This window comes from Ciona robusta, chromosome 3 (assembly GCF_009617815.1).
Source record: "Ciona robusta chromosome 3, ASM961781v2".
In the NCBI taxonomy this organism is placed as follows: domain Eukaryota; kingdom Metazoa; phylum Chordata; class Ascidiacea; order Phlebobranchia; family Cionidae; genus Ciona; species Ciona robusta.
The window spans coordinates 5,370,317-5,389,871 of record NC_143237.1 but is presented as its reverse complement, the minus strand read 5'-3'; the positions used below and the strand labels follow the sequence as shown (position 1 = coordinate 5,389,871).

At 34.8% G+C, this 19,555-nt stretch overlaps 2 protein-coding genes across 5 annotated transcripts; one reads left to right on the top strand and one right to left on the bottom strand.

Annotated features, from left to right (window-relative positions):
- Positions 1-91: 91 nt before the first annotated feature.
- Positions 92-2,758, top strand: LOC149738468 (ceramide transfer protein-like). The gene has a single exon (XM_089874739.1). The coding sequence runs from the start codon at positions 92-94 to the stop codon at positions 1,823-1,825; it is 1,734 nt and encodes a 577-aa protein (XP_089730865.1). The 3' UTR covers positions 1,826-2,758.
- LOC149738467 (DNA ligase 4-like) lies at positions 2,591-14,966 on the bottom strand. 4 transcript variants are annotated; one of them, XM_089874736.1, is made up of 20 exons: positions 14,681-14,956; positions 14,336-14,493; positions 13,081-13,192; positions 12,741-12,874; positions 12,516-12,686; positions 12,160-12,264; positions 11,795-11,927; positions 11,390-11,525; positions 10,782-10,977; positions 10,414-10,579; positions 10,058-10,212; positions 9,503-9,625; positions 8,674-8,821; positions 5,716-5,820; positions 5,480-5,571; positions 4,417-4,556; positions 3,808-3,943; positions 3,519-3,652; positions 3,357-3,462; positions 2,591-3,298 (listed from the first exon to the last, which is right to left on the bottom strand). In XM_089874736.1, the coding sequence occupies exons 1-20, from the start codon at positions 14,808-14,810 to the stop codon at positions 3,071-3,073; spliced, it is 2,808 nt and encodes a 935-aa protein (XP_089730862.1). In that variant the 5' UTR covers positions 14,811-14,956; the 3' UTR covers positions 2,591-3,070. The 4 variants fall into 4 exon arrangements, with proteins under 4 accessions (XP_089730862.1, XP_089730860.1, XP_089730861.1 ...); XM_089874734.1 differs by lacking the exons at positions 2,591-3,298; positions 3,357-3,462; positions 3,519-3,652; ... (2 more) ...; positions 5,480-5,571; positions 5,716-5,820 and adding an exon at positions 6,102-7,639 and having other exon boundaries at positions 14,681-14,964; XM_089874735.1 differs by lacking the exons at positions 2,591-3,298; positions 3,357-3,462; positions 3,519-3,652; ... (3 more) ...; positions 5,716-5,820; positions 9,503-9,625 and adding an exon at positions 6,102-7,639 and having other exon boundaries at positions 14,681-14,966.
- Positions 14,967-19,555: the final 4,589 nt, after the last annotated feature.

Below are 19,555 nucleotides of genomic sequence, written 5' to 3'. Positions count from 1 at the left end.
ATTGTAACTGTATAAACACTTATTACGTTATTAGTATCCCGAATGAAGAGTTGATAATTATTGATATATTGTATATTTACCGTCGGAGAACATGTCGGACAGTCATCAAAGCTTAACCGACTCTGAAGAAGAGGAAGAATTTGTAACTGAAAAGTTTGATAACCCCAGTATTAAAGGTGTGCTAAGTAAATGGACTAATTACATACATGGTTGGCAAGATAGATTTGTTTGTTGCCAAGATGGCACACTGTCATACTACAGAGCTCAGGACGAGACGGCGTTTGGTTGCCGTGGTTCTATTAGTCTGACTAAAGCTTCAACTGTGTGCCATGAGTTTGATCCGTGCCGATTTGATATTGCAATCAATGACAGTGTTTGGTATTTCCGTGCAGCAACTGAAAATGAAAGACAGGAGTGGATTGAAGTTATTGAAGTCAACAAGGTGGAAGGAGATAATGTGAGTTTAAGAAGACATGGCTCCTTAATGTCACTTGGAAGTGCCCCTTCCATCACTTCAAGCTCATCCTTTAGAAAAGGAAGAGGCCTAAAGGAAAAGTTGAATGAACTTGAAACTTTCCGTGATATTCTGGACAGACAAGTGGATACTTTACAAGATTATTTTGATGCTTGTGCTCAACAAAATCAGGCCAAAGATGATCTTGAAAGTAATGGAGAGGTTGGGGAGGAAGGAGATGTTGCAACCAACTTACAAAATCATCTTTCGCTGAAAAGCAGCATGTCAAGAGGTATTGATTTTAAAGGCGAGGCAATCACATTCAAAGCTACAACTAACGGGATTCTTAACACGCTTTCTCATTGCGTGGAGTTAATAAATAAAAGGGAAGAAGTTTGGCAAAGAAGGTTGGATAAAGAGCGAGAAAGAAGAAAAAAATCTGAGGAACAATACAACTCCTCATTGGCTGCCATGAAAAAGAATGCCTTTGTTGGAAGCCCAGATTATGTTGAAGGTCCACAAAGTGGACTTACTGAAGAAGAGTTTTATGATGCGGTGGAAGCAGAGCTTGATAAACAGGAGCGATTTACTCAGGATATTGAACATTCGCGATCGATGATTCGAGAAGCTGAAAAGCAGCCAAAGCGCCGTCACAAGCATTCTGATGAGCTTGAAAAGAAAATTCAAAATCATCTTACCGATTCAATGAAACCTCCTGGGGCAGATGGCGATATATGGGAGCTTTTTGCAGAAGAAGGAGAAATGAAGATTTATAGAAAGGAGTTGGTTGAAGATGGTTTGATTTGTGACCCTTTGAAGGCTGTCCACAGTATTGGTAATGTCACAGCACGTGAGATGTGCCATTACTTCTGGGATACAGATGTAAGGATGGAGTGGGAAGGGACAATTGAAAGTTTCCGTGTCATTGAAGTTCCAGAAGAATTCACAACCATAATCTACCAAACTCACAGAAGAGTCTGGCCATCTGCACAACGTGATTGTTTGTATCTTTCTTCCATGGTGAAGGTGGATAATCCTCCCAGTGTAGGAGACAAAATACCCCACGACACATGGATTGTTTGTAACTTCTCTGTTGATCATCCTGAAGCAAATCCCGTCTCTGGATGTGTGAGAGCACTCATTGAAATTGCTTTAATTTGCCAGACTTTTATAACCCCACCTAAAGATGGTGGACCAATCACAAGGGACTGTCTCCAGTGTGATATTATTTATGTTGCAAATGTCAACCCAGGTGGATGGGCACCTGCTTCTGTGTTACGCTCAATTTACAAACGGGAATATCCAAAGTTTTTGCGCAGGTTTACTGCTTATGTTCAAGACAAAACAAGAAAGTTAGATATTTTGTTCTAAGTTTTGAATAGTGTTTTAGAGATTTTTCAATTATTTAGCATCAGAATAGTATGTAAACATTTCATTTAATGCTCATTTAATGATATTGCTTTAGTGGCTCTATGCATATGAACTATGGAATCTAATATAATAAAGGAAAATTATTAATTTGAAAATGCAACCATGTTAAAATGGCCATTTATTTATTTCATTTGACCATTATTCATTGTTTTCCTGTATATGGTAATTCGACTACCAACACTATTCATTCTATATTGTAAATAACAGAAATACTTAAATTAAATAATATATGGTGGCTGGAGTACAAAAGTTTCCCACATTTATTTCATTATATGTATGTATACCTAATAGACTTTATTTAGCGTAAATTAACAATGGGGGTCTTTACAATATTGTACAGAGCATTCAGTAATTCCTAATTATTAATCTTCATAACAATGTTTTGTTTGTTTTGTGTGACATTACAGAAACATTACACACCCCTTGGACCTGACACCACTATGGTTTATGGAGGTCTGTTAATATTATGTCAGTACACTTGACACACCTTTATAGTTTGTGCTTTGTATGTAACCCCATTGATCATGCAAATAAGTCCTTTACTAAAGTTAAGTTGTACAGTGTTGTTTACATTACCTTATTGGCTTCACATATTACCGGGATGTTTATATAGTGAAAACTTTTCATTGTATATATTTGTTACCCTTCTCCCTTTTCTCGCATTCAATGCAAGCGTTTTGCATCCATTTAAAACTGTTTGTGACATTTCTTTTTTTGATTGTGGAATGCCCACACGGAACATTCACTGCAAGAAATTCTTTACCGTTTGTGCTCTTAGCAAGGTACTTAAGAGCCTATGTTAAACCTGAGTAATTGTTTTTCTTTTTATACTAAATATACTAATGAATGATACCATTTGTTTGTTCTGGCCAGTGTTAGTAATTTTGGCTAATGGTAATACTCATATAAATAAATGAACTGGAGTTGACACAAGCAATGAAGTACCATACAAAGATTGGTTTACCAATGCAGGAAACTATCCAAACACATTGCACATACCCAGTTAGAAACGATGTATCATGAACCACATACAAAGCTTATTTGGCCCCTGGCCATTAGAAGCCAAGCTTTCAGTACAATGTTTATAACCAAGGTTCCAAATAAACACAACCACATGAATTAAACTTTTATAAATTGCTTCTTAGGAAAATGAACAAAGTTGTAAGGAAAAGAGTTGCATAGATATCAAAAAGACATAGAAATAGAATAATATTTTTCATCCAAAAGTTTTTTGGCTTTTACACAATCGTAAATCCATTCGCTCCTAACAATGTGAAACTTTAGAGACATTTGTTGTCGCTTTGAAAAACATTCCATAACCAGTAAATCATTTGTATCATGAGAATCTAATATCACAACATGACTAACTTCATGTGAAAGACAATTATCAACCAAACCTCCAAAAAATTTAACCTGCAAATTTGACATCAGTAAACTCAGTTATTTTGAATATGTCTCTCCACAAACTTACTGTTGTTTGTAAGAAGTTAGTGATTTTATCTGCTTTTATTGGAAAATAAAATTTCTTTCCAAAAAACAGCATGGTAGGTAATTCATGGAAACCAAATGCTTCATTTCTGTAATAATAAAACAAGTTTTAATATAATTATCAAGTACATGTCAAGCAACAAACCTTGTAACCACAGATTGAACAAACAAACCCATTGCTTTGTCAGCATTTGCATCTTCCTCACATGGAAGACTATCGCGCAATATTTTGTGCTCAATTGTTTCAAAAACGTTTTTTAAACCTTTTACAGTTACATTCTGTAAATATTTAATGCTGTAAAGTTAAAGTGAATATAGTTATGCAAATAACACAAACACATTTTATTATTACAGACAGTGTCGTATTATAACACATTGCTTGTACACTACTTTTCATTCAAAAATAAGTAAAAAGTTGCAAAACATATAAAAACCTCTGTAAATTTATCTCCATATCTGTCATAACTCTTGCTAAATCCAATTTTAGTGGCTTTGGTGGCATGTACCATGTCTGCTGGCTCCCAAGTTGATAAACAACCCTTGTCCAAACATTTCAACAACCATTCCACCCTGGATATTTGACACATGTTAAAAATATTTGCTTTAATAATAAGACACATGCAATACATTATTCTAGATTTAAAAGCATAATGTATTAGTAGTGGTTCTGCCAGTGATTAACATTCATTTATTATATTAACAGCAAGAATGGTTGTTGTCAAACATGTATTCTCTGTTTTTCGAACAACTATTGGAGCATCCCTTGTATTGTATATATAACTTGTACATGCTAACTGGTACATCCTTATCCATTTTGTAATAATTGACAACAGGGGAAACTGCTAAGCCAATACTCTGTTGAGATAAGTCAATACAAGCACATGTACAGTTTACTTAAACCCACGAACTTTCAATCTCCTCTTCAAAATTATGAAATCTCTGCGCAACAACATAGTTTCATACAGTGACACTGCTCTCTTAGACAATATCACAAATCAAACAAGAAAACTATGGACCAAAATATCAAATCTAACAACTCCCACCTCACGACGTTGTACTTGTCAGATCGAATCACGTTTCTCACACGAACATTACGAACATCTTTCACTACAACACAAAAAGTATCTGGTGTCGGATTTTGAACAATTTTTCCACCATGTTTAAAGATTTTTGTCTCTAAATCCTGAATTTTTTACATGGAAAAGAGTATAGTAAAAATTTTAAAACTAGATGCACTGGTAAATTTAATAAAATGTTTTATTACTTGCAGAACCCTGTTCCAGTAAACTTAGCTCTCTGATTTATTACAGCAGTTTCCTATTTTTAAAGGGCCTAAACACACCCCAAATGTACTTCGCCTAAATCGATAGAGTGTGTTTTTCTAATTCCAACGACACCTTACTTGTTTTAATCGGTTCTGTATAACCAAAGATATTCCAGCTCAAACACCGTGAAATTCAAAAAACTGATTTGAAAGTTGCGTGGCGAAAAAAATTGAGAAGTGTACTACACACGTGACAAACACGTCACAAAAGTGTTGAAGCGTGGCCGCTCTCATTCAGAAAGGCGAGAGGCAGTGTTTTCAGCGAAAAACGAGAGAACAAAAAAAAAACGCAAAAAAGCACAAAAAAAACGCAGGTTTTGCTTTTACGAATGAATCAGTCACGTGACTAGTACGTTCCTACGTCACAATCACGGAGCTCGTAGTAAAAAAAAGATAGCGCTAGAGATCACTGTTTGAGGACTAGTATCTCCGCCTATACTGGACCAATTTTAATAAGCAAAGTATTTTTGGAATCAATAAAACGGTCGCTTTATGAATTTACCATAAAAAATAAAAGTGACGTGGGGTGTGTTTAGGCCCTTTAAATACTTTCCAATTTGTGAGGTTTGGTTTGTATTTATTATAAACCTTTGGTTTCCGGTATTTATGTGCTTTGGGCAAATAAATACTAGTCAGTCGTGAACCTTCCTTTTATAAAGTGAATTCTCAGTGGGGTGTACTGTGGTATTAACTAAAAGTGATTACCACACAGGTGGCAAAGTTGATCAATTTTAAGTTTGTTAACCATTTACCACTACAAGTATCATAATTAAAGTTGCTACCTGTTTTGAATGTTCCTCACTGCCAGTCACAACACAAAACACTTTGTCATCAAATGTGTTGGTTATTTGATCAATGTTTGAAAAATCAACCGCTGTAAATCATACATCTGTACTTTAGAATTAAACATTAGCTGCCACGTATTTATCGTTACAACAAATGTAATATTGGAATGACGAAAACATTTACTCAATAACTCTTTTTTTATAATTGAATTCTGTTAAATAAAAGAACTCACATAAATAATTGGAAGAAACTGTTGCCTTGGGTTCAACTTTAACTTTTCTTCTTTTTGATTCTGTTGGTTGATCACTCAGTGATGCATGACGTGCAGCAAGTTTGCCTAAACATTGACTATTAGTTTAGATGATGCAACCGTTTTCAAGTACAGCAATGCAGTCTTATTTTAAGGCAGGCCATTCATATTCTATTTTATACATAGGTTCGCCATGTCTTGCCTATGACAACTAACTCTCTGGCATGCAAGCACCAACAGTCACAACTTAGTGCTTGTATATTAGTTTAATTGTATTATTATGTGAAATATCAGTGACTTCCAAGACTTACAAACTACCGTAAAATTTACTGGTAAAAAAACAGGCACCATCTTTACAGTAAAACAAATTCTTATTCTCAAAGTGTATTCATTCATCCATTATTATCAACAATAGCAAGAGCTTCGTCAAATTGTACAATGTGGAAACTAATGCTAAAAATAGAATAGGTGAATTATCACTTTATATGTTTAGTTTTTAAAAAAATATATCTTGCACTTGGGTGTGAAAACAAAAACATGATGGAATGTGAAAAAAATTAATATAGGAAAAATCGGTTACTTGCTCGCCAAACTTTTTAAAGAAATAATTAATTGTGTAAAATTGTGTTTTTGATGGGTTATCAATATTAAAACAAAAGTTTTAGATCTTTGGTTTTCTGCTGGACGTAATTTGTAAAGCGATTTAAAAACTTTGGATATTCCCGTTTGTAAATTGAGCGTAACACAGAAGCAGGTGCCCATCCACCTGGGTTGACATTTGCAACATAAATAATATCACACTGGAGACAGTCCCTTGTGATTGGTCCACCATCTTTAGGTGGGGTTATAAAAGTCTGGCAAATCAAAGCAACTTCTATAAGTGCTCTCACACATCCAGAGACGGGATTCGCTTCAGGATGATCAACAGAGAAGTTACAAACAATCCATGTGTCGTGGGGTATTTTGTCTCCTACACTGGGAGGATTATCCACCTTCACCATGGAAGAAAGATACAAACAATCACGCTGAGCAGCAGGCCATACTTGCTTATGTGTTTGATAGTTGATGGTTGTTGCTTCATCAAGGGTTTCTAAAACATCAAAAACATCCACAGTTTCTTCCCAATCTCTTCGAACATCAGGAAACCAAAAGTAATGGCACATCTCCTTGGCAGTTACGAGACCAACACTATGAACTGCTTTCAATGGATCACAAATTAAACCATCTTGCACCAACTCCTTCCTGTAAACCTTCATTTCTCCATCCTCCGTGATCTGCTCCCATCCATTTGCATCAGGATCCGAGTGATCTAAAAGAGCTAAATGCTCCTTAATCCTTTGATTCAGAGCTTCAGAATGTTCATGAGTAACTTTTTGCTCCACTACTTCACCCTCAGGATCAAAGAAAATATCATCTTCCTCGTCCCCACTTTCAACACTCGACTCACTTTCAATTCTCTGATGATCGGTGCTAAATTTCTTTTCATGAATTGTTTTCAATCTTGTTTGCCATAGTAATTCACGATTGTTCACCAACTGAAGGCATTGAGAAATTGTGCTTAGAACACCGTTTGATGTTGCTCTAAAGGTGATTGCATCACCTTTCAAATCTGCTCCATTTAAAAGCAATGTTTTAAGCTTGTCAGTCAATTTATACAAATCCTCAGTGGAGGAACTATTGTTATTTAAATCATCTGTTTTGTTTTTAGGCTTTGTATATTCTCCATCTTCAATGCCCATAAGGATATCAAAATAGCCTTGCAGTTTTGATACTTGCCGATCAAGAATGTTTTGCAGCGTTTTCAGTTCATCCATCTTCTCTTGCAAATCTCTTGTCTCGTCCAAAGGCGGCAGTGAAGACATGGAAGGACTACTAATGAAAATTCGTTTCTTAACTTTCTTCTTGTCTGTAGAAACAAAACATTCATTTGACTGAATTGTTTTAACCCACTTTTCTCTCTCAGTTTCATCAGCCGCTCGTAAATACCAAATGTTATCTCCAACAGTCACATCAAATCGGCAAGGATCAAACTCATGGCGCACAGTTGAAGCTTTAGTCAGACTAATAGAACCACGGCAACCAAACTCTGTTTCGTCCTGAGCTCTGTAGTATGATAGCGTGCCATCTTGGCAACAAACAAATCGATCTTGCCAACCATGGTAATAGTTTGTCCATTTGCCAAGAACACCTTCAATCTTGACTGGTTCTGTCACACTACAAGCTGATCCATTGTCTTCCAAACCATTCTCAACAGTATTTTCCATCATAATGCAAATTCACACTCTAGAACATTCAAACTCTGGAGGTGAAACCAAAACAATTGAATCTGCAATTATGAACAGAACAACTATACTATGCCTCACACAACATTGTATTCTCACGTCAGCAAAACATACACCAGTTCTTTAAATATTGCAACGTCTGCACAATCAGTGACCACAGGCTCCAGTACAACTTACAAACAAACCTTAGGAGCAAAGGTCACTGTGCTTAATAATTAGCCATAGCAAGACAACTGGTATAAAAGGTGTAAATTAACATTGGTTTAAATCTTATATTTGCTGTTCACATTTTGCTTACTATATTTCCAGAAGGAAGTAACAGCACACAATGGATGGCGTTTATTAGGCTTTAAAATAAAATGTTTACACACTTTTCTTCCTAATGGATACACTGTAGTATTTAATGATACTTAACCTACATAAGCTACCTGTACTACCTTAGAAATAAAACTGTAAACAAGAACACTGGCGTTAAAAGACTGCACTGGGAGTAAACATTCTGCTATATAATGCTAAGGTAATGCAATGAACCTAAATGTGGCAAAACAGTAATTACTTCTACCACATTTTTTACTCACGCAATCATGTTTAAATATTTTGTTATACTGACCAACATGAATATTGTATTATTCAACAACTACATGGTTAACATTCATACCATCTGCTATGCTTCTCAGATTATCCAGTTGTGAAGTATCAAGAGCATCTAGGTAAGTTTTGTCCTCGCGTATTGCAATTAAACGAGGAAATCGAAGTGTACAATGAGCAGCATAAGAAGATGATGATATGATTTCCGTTGCTCTAACCTTAAGGACAATGAGTAATATGTTATGTCATATTATATTACGCATTACTATTCCTATACCTGGCACTAAACAAATTGTGACCTGTTACTTTATAAGTTTTAACACGGGTGTCCTGTACCATACACCTCGTGCCCACTTGAATTACTATGTAGAACTTGGTGGATGATATTTCTTTTTCTGTGTGAATACAATAAGAACAATCTTATAAGTGGCTCTTGGTTAGAGCAAGAAACATTAGTTGTATTGCCTGAGGACACATACACCTACAACCCAGCAGCATCGAGTTTGCAAAGCATTGTGGGGCTTTAATAGCGTGCCAGTCTCGAACCCAGAGGTAATGGGTTCAAGGCTTGTCGTTGCTACCATTGTGGGTGTATGTGGGTTGTCCAAGCCATATATAAAAAAAAAAGAAAAAATCCACAAGAAAATAATCACCCACTAAGTCACATACTTGGTAACTCGTAAGCTGGCGCGAGGTGTTACAACGACAGTCGTTTTCCGGCCACGCGAGAATAATGCAAGTTACATTACATACAATGCAATAGTGGAAATATTGTTTTGCACAACCAATATTTTTTTACTCTACCAAATCGAACAACACACAATATATATTGACCAACTGTTCCAAGATTGTGATAAATATCATAATATTGGTTGTTATGAAGAGAATAAACAGCAAACCTGAACAACCAGTGAATCGCAAGGATGAATATAAACATCTGGTTTTTCTTTTGTTACTTTCAACCAGTCAGGATGCTTCTTTTTATCAAAAACTTTCAACTTATTTTTCAGTTTATCAACCAGCTAAATGAAAATGTTATGCCAGGATTTTAAATTAAATAAATTTAATGCATCACTAAAAACGGAGAAATTAAATACAAATATAAACATTACGACAATTTCTCCAAATTAAATTTAGAAAAGGAATACATGACTTATGCAAATTAAAACGTTGTTTAGAATGTTTCTTCATTTTACAGTTAACAGTAAATGGTTAAAAGATTCAATTTCAAAACAGATATATGCTAACAAATACATCTATTCATCTATGGCTGAGATTCTGCGGTTAAGGTCGTACAACTTGCCTTGCCAAAGAGCCTGTGAACTGTGGTGCAGGCAAAAGTAGGCCTACTACCCACTACCCTAAATTTCTAATTTCTAAATCAACTAGCTGCCTTAACAAATATATTAACTAGGCTGGTAGTACCATCACAATGCACAAAAATCTTCACCGACCTGTAAGAGTTGTTTGTCTGTGTATCCTGATCCAATCCTGCACAGACTTTTGAAAACACGAGGAGGGTCAGAAGAATCTTCTGAATCACGAACACCAACTCCAAGATGAAACATTGACAACATGTTGCCATGACGACCTGTTCCAAAAGTTGCTCCTGTCGTAATTGATAGTTAAAGTTAGGTTTTATACAAACAAAGCGAAATCATGGACGAAAACAGTTAACACCAACTTTTACTGTTATTATATAGGAAATTTTAAAACTTTCCTAAATTAAGAAGAAATTTGATGCAACAAATAGTTAAAACCACAATAAATACAAGCTAAACACAATACTTTATAAACTTTAGAGACTTACCAATAATAACAAGGTCCAGATCATCCACCACACCACCAACATACTCGGGTTTGATCTTTAACCAACCACTGCCTTTCCTTTTGTTTGGAAAATATTTTGCATTGGGATTCTTAACAATGATCCCTTCCTCTCTTCTATCAATAGCATCGTTCAAACTTGACATTACCTGCAAAAAATAAAATGTTTTAATTTAAAAGCCAAATAATGTGTGCCCACATCTACCATCATTAGATTAGTTAATTGCATAGCTGCATTGTTAAGAATAAAAATACCAGACAAACAAACAACTATCGTTTTCTCACGAAATAGAATGAAAATTTGACTTTGACAATACATTGGTTTTTTAGATTTTTATTAGATGCCATTACCTCTTGATTGCTTGAAGCTTCCTTAGCTTCAGTTAAATGCATTCGACCTTCTAAAGGTTGAATGAGTTTATTGAACAACTTGAACCTTTCACTTTGTGGTTTGCTGGTCAGTCGTTCTTGATTCAGTAACAAAATATCAAACACAACAAAACAAGGTTGAAGTTCAGAATCTTCTGTTATGTGTTTTATGTCAAATCTGATATATGTACAATTAATAATGTTCGATTTTTTTCAATATTTTTTTAATTAAAAAAAACTATTTCTTGATCAATGCCGACTGGTTGAATTGGATTTAAACCCAGTTATGTGGTACTAACAAATAAATGAAATGTTTAATTGTGCCAATGAAATATACATTACACTGAATCATGACTATAATGTTTATGGCTTGAGGTTTGGTAAATAAGGTGAAGTTCTAATGAAAAATGAAGCAGAGCTTTAATAACAAAAAGGCATATATATATATAAATTGTCATAATAAATGATTGGTCAAGAAGATGTATAAATACATTGTAGGATTATAAGGCGACTAAAGTGCCCAAATAGTAAGACTAATTTCATAAGCTGTAAGGTTTACATATTGTTCACATGAAAATATTAATTCTTACTTTCCTCCTTTCTGCATAAATATATTAAGTTGAGGGTCAAACCCCATCATTTCACCGTCCAATATACACGAGGATACAGACTCATGGAAACAACCGTGAATGAATGGAGTTAGTGTTCCAGTGTATGGCGTCTCCCCTGTTAATAAATTTTGTCTCATTTTCACAGTGTATAATATAAGAAGTTAAGTTTTACATATTTGTGCAAAACATGCACAGATTGCTACTTTTTAGAATATTAAAACATAAAACCAATAAACTGGAAAATTCACAACAACAGATAAGACAAGAACAAGCATTAAAGTAAAAGTAACAACAACAATTCATTAAGCCAACAAATGATGATTAAGCTGAATTAACTAGAATTATGAAATTTAGCTTTTTCTATATTATTTCATACATTTTTACCAAACACGGTCGAGTATTCTCGTCCACTACGAGAAAAATATTTATATCTATTTCCCTCTTTATGCAACTGACTTCGTTCACCATCGTATTTGATTTCGATATTAAATGACTGATTGCCAAGAAGTTTCTCAACCTGTATTGTTTGTCAAAAATTTTAGCATATGATTAAAAGTCAGTTCCAGCAATGGCGTGGACACAAAGTCAAGTGCCCTTTTCCAGTACAATGTTAACATTGATTTACAAGTATAGCATATAAACGTGCGAAGTTCAGACTAGAGCATATTATAATATTCACAAGAAATGTTAAGATACTTTAATATAAGTGGTGGGAAGAGTATTTTAAACTAAACGATCAATTTACTCACCTCCGTAATATTTGCATTAAGGGCAAGCATGGGACGAAATGGTTGAAATAATTGAATTTCAGTGTCAGCAAGTCTAACATCTGGATCATTGAGTCGCTCACACACCTTAAAACAAATTTATTTAAAGAATGAAAAAAAAACGCAAAAAAGAATTATTAACTGCTTTATTTGCCAGAAAAATCGCTCACAAAGTTATAACTGAAAGTGTTATTGAAGTGTATGGAATAAGACACCTGTGTTGTAGGGGTTGCTGATGCCCAACCACGTAGGATAAATAAGTGTCATCCATTCATTATGGACCTTTATCTAATACTAAATATCTTGGTATGGAAGTTACAAAGAAAATAAGTCATCACCTGTTTTAGTGAGGAAGTTACATTAAACACCTCTTCAGCATCAGGATGGATTTCCTCAAGAATAACTTTCTGTCCCATCCGAAGTTTCATGTCTTTCAATATGATCCGAATCATCCATTTTTGCTCTACACCAGATGTCTTTTGAATCAATTCCAGAAAAGTTTTTCGAACCTGGATATATTAAACTTATACACAAATTAACATTTACTTTTATAGGCTACAAACCATTTCTTTTTTCTTTTCTGAACTTTGAACAGCGATTTTATCCAAATACAAGTTGATTTCAGAAATTTTTAAACTACCTTTATCAATGCACCTCTTGGATAGCAACTGTTTGTATGCTGTTTCAGCAAAGTCACCTACACATAATAGTTTTGGTATAACTTCTAAACATGTAAGGCCAACAATAACAATGATTTCCCTCAAAATAAACCAAGAAGGTTTTACAAATCAAAAATATTAAATGTACATGCAGAATATCTGTATGGATAAAATATGGTGAAAATTTTATGTAGTCTACAGCTCAAAGCTGCCAATGTGTTTAATTTCATCATAAATCATTCACCTGCATTTGAAGAGTTCACTTTTGGATTGCGAAACTCCAACAACTTCTTGGCATCTTTGCCCGTCCTTGACAAACCCATCACATCAACATAAAGTCGTGCCAACAAAACTTCCTGTGTTTGTATGTCATAATAAGAATCAAGTATGCAGTTATACAGAATAGGCAACTATAACTTTTATCTCTTCAAATACAAATCAGGTTAATTAATACAGCAAAGAAGATTAGTAACAATACTACAGTAGTTGTTGAACACAAGCTGGTAAAAACTACATAAATAAAAGTGTCACATAAAACCGGAGCTGCTAAACCCACCATACAGGTATATAGAACATAACTTATATTTAGTTGTATTTAACCCTTTGGGGAGAGATGTGTTTTAACAAATTTTCCATTTTTGACCGACTGTCACATATTGTTCCCTAGCGACACAGGTGTGTGTGGCAGCCAAAAACGATCAATTAGACTTTTGTTCTTTGGAAAATTTGCTACAAGGCTGTATTTTGATAGTTTTGATGACATCATTAAATTTTGAATGACGTCATCAGAAATCTTGTATTAATGTGTAATTTGGGTTTTAGGTAAAAAATGCATAAGGAATCTAGTGGAAAGTTGATTTTTGGTTTGTTTACTATCAAACTGAAATGATTGTTGGAAGTATGACGTTAAAGGGATCTATTATCTTATGTCACTTATAGTAGGGTGGGGGAAGATGGGACACCTTTTCGTTTAGTTTTCTCTTTTCATTTGGTAGAAAACAAAGAGCATTCAAAGAATTATAAAACCGTATCTTCACAACTATAGTGTTCCACTGTCTAGTTCTATCATTTAAAGACTAGACTGGACTCTTGGTTAGTTCGGTATCTTGTTAGTCGAGTTAATAACGTGGTTATCAATTATGATCCGATCACGTGATACGATACATAGATATCAAATACTTCGTGATATATGATAGCATGAATATAAACAATGAGCATGAACACTACAACGACTTCCACAGACCGTCGTTAATTGCTTAAAAAACAATCAGGCTATTTGGAAATTAGGTGTTAAAGGTGTCCCATCTTCCCTCACTCTACTATATAACCTAATGACGTCATTTTTTGAAAGTTTATTTTCGCTAAAACTGTAACAAAAAAATATTTATTCTGAATGAAAAGGTAGAAACAACAAGTAGAAGCAAATTGAAGTTAGAAAACACACACAAAAAATTATTTGAACTCACAAAAACAAATATATATATATATATACTACAAACCTTAAGTCCATATGAAACTCGCTCTTTATCTAACTGGGGCAAAATTAGTCGTATAGCTGGATATAATGTATCAATTTTTCCAGGCTGGTGAAATTTAGTTTGTAATTCCCTCCATTTTGATATAAACAACTTTAGTTCTTGTCTTCTTACTGCATTACCTGAAAAATATACACAAACCTTATTAATATTCTGTTTTGAAACTATTTTTACCCAAATTAATCACATGGTACTACTCTAAGTTTAAATGGTTACTGCCGCCTGAGGGAAATGTTGTACTTACTTCTTAGTGGCATCTAAATTATTCTTTTAATGACTGCGCATAGTTTACAACCAAACAAAACTTACTTTTAGCCTTGTATATTTTATCAAACAGTATGCATAATTGATGAAAAGGTATCTTCGAAGCAACACCTTTTCCTTCATTATCCTTTTCAACCTGGGTGGAAGTGGATTGCTTCTCTATGTTAAATTCCATATATACAAACTATAGCCTATAACAGGAATCCAGGATACCTAATTACCATACTTTATGATGAACTAATACGCCAAAACTGGCTATACATTATCATTATATTAGACATTTAAAGTGGTATTACAACATACTCGACCAGCAAAGTAGTAGTTCGAAACTTGTGCACCGAAGCGTAGACGAGTGCCTTTTTCTTATCGTCCCTCGTTTCTTCGCTCTTTTAGTTCACCGCTCGCAATAAATCATTATGCAGTCGCCACAATATGAATAATATTAACTTCTAACATTACCTATAATACTGCGTGATTACGGTTTATCCAAATTCACAAAAACGAACGTCTTTAAGTGACGACAAGTTTAACTATAGTGTCAGTTTTCCAGTCAACATATGGTGCAGGAGTTGACTAAGCGTATTTACACATATTCTTTACCAATCTTTCAATCCTTGTACGTCTTTTTAATGAGTTTTAATACACGAATAAAATTCTATTTACTGCCCCACAGCCACCAATGGCGATTGAAACCCGCTTTGTTGGTTACTTTTGATTTGTTTTGATCGATCTCAGTCGACCATTGTAGTGATAGGATTAATTAATACTATGTTAACAAGAGATCACAGATCTAATGAATGAACACGTTTTAAACTAATTAGCATAAGATAGTAGAGTCGGGAAAGATGGGACACCTGTAACACATATTATCCAAATAGCCTGATCGTGTTTTAAACAATTAACAACGGTCTGTGGAAGTCGTGAAGATACGGTTTTATAATTCATTAAATGTTTTTTGTTTACTACCAAATGAAAAGAGAAAACAAAATGAAAAGGTGTCCCATCTACCCCCACCCTGCTATATTAGTTAATCCTTTTACTACAACGGTCGACTGGGCTCGATCAAAAACAAATCTGAAGTAACCAACAACACGGGTTCTATTCGCCATTGGTGACTGTGGAGCAGTGTATTTATACATGTATTAACTAATGAAACTTATGACGTATGAGGATTGAGTGATTGTTAAAGAATATGTGTGAATACGCTTTGTACAACTCCTGTACCATGTGTTTATTGTAAACTTACACTAGTTAACGTTGTCGTCGCTTAAAAACGTTTGTTTTCATTAATTTTGACAAACCGTAATCACGCAGTAATTAGGTAATGTGAGAAGTTAATATTAATCATATGATGTTGAATTAAAAATAATGTTTCAATTACGATTAATAATAATACGGTATAAGAGTAGTGCATTTAATGCGTCCCCACTTAAATGCTAATAGTTTGATTCAGTCGTGAATCGTTGTGTAGATACAACACGCTTGCCGTCGTTTTCCGCCAAACTCCAGACAGTGTTTCCGCTATGTAAAGTGCATGAGGAAAGTAATCGTTAATTAATCGCTCATCGTGCGGTTTTAAATCTGAAAATTTAGTCTAAAAATTATAAATATATATTACGATTTGATTTCAATCAAGAGATTAAAGGAAAATGCTAGAATTAAGAATTAGGCTAAGTGCGGAAAATAATCGCCCTATCAGCAACAACAACAACAACAAAGCCAAGAACAACTGTTCGACGAAAAAGGATCTATATGACCACTAACGTGTTCAATTAGTTTATACCGTGCTCATGCATTAGATCTGTGTGATCCCTTGTTCGTCGAACAGTTCTTCTTGTTGGGCACGTTAGTGGTCTGGGCGTTCAGTCACAAACAAATTCAGGTTCTGCTCACAGCGGGAAATTCTGCCAAGAACAGTTTACATCGTTGGTACTTATTACTCATCCGCACCGTAGAGATGGAATATTGAACTACGGATTATTCAATGGCCATTATTGGTTGTGTATATAATAGTAAGCATTAACTTATTACGAGTTCTTAAATAAAGCCATTTTATTAGAACGTTATACCGTTGTTTACATGCTTTTTCATTGTAGCAGCACTAGTGGACTAGCAGGCAAGTAAAATGTTTGTTATCTACATAGGTTATTGCTATTACTTAAGTTATAAACGTAGTTTTCGCGAGGACTGACATGTAGCAATGTTTATCTTTGCCATGTACATTGGAAGTCGCCTTGTATATAATCTATTAATCAGAGAAACTCAAAGAAATCATGGAAGTTAAAGAGATGGTTTTCTATGCATTGCAACAAGAAATCGAACGGGTGTTAGTTATTTCCCCAAAAAAAAGTAAATTATAGTAGTATAATACCCATGGCGCCCTCTATAACAGGCCTGGACACCGTCGGCGCCTCTCTCGAAACTGGAGGCGGATGGTTTTGCAGCGCTTGTATGAATTGTAGACAATTTTGATGAGTTATTTGACGAATTATCGCATTAGATAGTATTTGCTCGTGGTTTTAGCAGTTAATACAGTATGAATGTTTAATTTATTATTCAGTTTACGCGTATTATGTGTATAAAGTAGACAGTTGGTTATTTATAGTTGTGTTTAAGTACGGCAACGAATGGCCGCCGGTGTAAGATTTTCCAATCGCACCCATGAGGTTAATCTAAATGCAATCATAAGGTTTTTTGATTAAGTAAGGTCTATCGCCAGGAGTTATATTATATATGCTCTGCTGCTGCACTGTGTTTCAAAACTACAAAATTCAAAGATTTCTTAAAATGTACATACCACTCAAAAATGAACTTAAGTCATTTTATGGATCTCTTTTGCAGGTTCTTTACCTAAGTGAGGTGTAATTGACTTACACCATCTATTTAAAGAATGTTGCTGAGTGTGTGACAGTGAGGAATATTTATTTTAAAACTGTAATGGTCACTTACATGTTGAAAAATATTGAAACCCTTCTGTTAACTTACACACTGGAATCATCTTTATCAAAATCTGTGGCCCTCCAAATGTATTTCAACATTATGGCTAAAACAATTGGGGGTGTGGTAAAGAAGCAGCAAGAAATAGTTATAACAACGGTTTCGACCATTTGTGCATTGGCGTACAGATTGCAACAGAAATCCGACTCCAGCAGAAAAGTAATGACTCTATGACAAGTCCAGGTTACAACCTAGTTTATTCGACAAAACGACATCACGCTACAGATAACAGTGAGAATTGCAAAGGCATTACAAGGCCCAACTGCCAGTCCATACAGCACTGGAAGAGCTTATAAAAATGGCGAGAATTAAAAATGCAAGAAGAAGCATTACACACAAGAAGAACATTATACAGCAAGGCAAAGTTTCTCTGCATTGTCACAAGAAAAAGTCTCTCAGCATTATTGATAAATGCAAGCATTGTTATACATGGAACATGGGTTACAGGAAACAATCAAGGTGCATATTGCATACACATTAGACATTACGCCAGCTGGACAGATCACATTTCTTTGCCTTGATTCCAATGTTTGCATACTTCACCTAAGAATGTCAAGTCATCAGTGTTGTCAATCTTGGAAGTCATTCTGGTCAGTGTTTTTGTACTGGAGGGCTTTCATATGATGCTCTTGAAGATGAAAAATAATCAAATGCCCCGGCAAGTGCCTCACCAGAATACACAAGCTTACCAACTAAATAAGCAGTTGCATTTGAATTTTTGTAGTCTGTAAGAAGCATGTACGGCTTGGCTGCTTGCCACAACATTAACAGGATAATAAACGGCTGTGCTATTCTTGTCCATCTGTCCAGCCAAAGAAGAAATTATAATTATAAAGGCAAGATAAAAACATTCATGATGAAAATCCTTTGAAATTTTGATGGCAAATAAAGGTACACTGGATATATCTTCCTGGACTGGATGATGACAAAATTACAAATGAAATTATGGGAGAAAGGAATATTTGTTTAAGCGGTTGGAATCAAACTTTTGTGGACACACAATGACGATATGTTGTTCCTTGGAATGGACTGCAGCCATCTTGACCTGTATTGGTTACATGTGGTAAACAGAAAATTGGTGTTTTATCATCTGCATCTTAGTTCATATCCACTTGTACAACCTGTCACATAACCAGCCATACACATGATTTCTCACTATATCTTGCATACAAGCATTTTGTTATACATCTGACCTGTTTCAAAACTGACATTGTCTTTACCAGCATATACAAACCACAAAAGGGATAGCATTTCTTTTTAATTTGACTCATCTTTTTATTGTACAAATGTAATGTAACCAAAAATAAACTCAAATGACAATTTCTAAATTTATGTGACTTGGTGTAACTCAACAGTTTAAGAAGGGAAAAGTTATCTTTAACTATGATTAGCCTTTTGCCTCGACTGTGTCAATCTGTCCTGCTATTCTACCTAATACATCATTTCTCAAGTTTTTTTTTGATAGAGCAGAACAGAGGCCCATTCTTGAGATCAATATTAGGATTATATGACAAAAAAAACAAATGCCAAAAAGGGATTTCGAAAAGCAAGCAGTCTACTTAAATTCAAAAATAAACTGGGAAGTGGTAGGTCTTGTAGTTCAGAGAATATTTATAGTTAGAAAAGTTTTGCTAAAACGCTTGTGTGTCTTAAACAAACATAGCTTCAGTTAAAATTTTTCACTGGTGGCCAATCATACACATAATACACGCAAGCTAAATAAAAAAAAAACAAAACATTTATACTGTACTAACTGCTAAAACTCCGAGCAAACACTATCTAATGCGATAATTCGTCAAATAACTCATCAAAACTGTCTACAATTCATACAAGCGCTGCAAAACCATCCGCCTCCAGTTTCGAGAGAGGCGCCGACGGTGTCCGACCTGTTATAGAGGGCGCCATGATAATACCCCATAATAA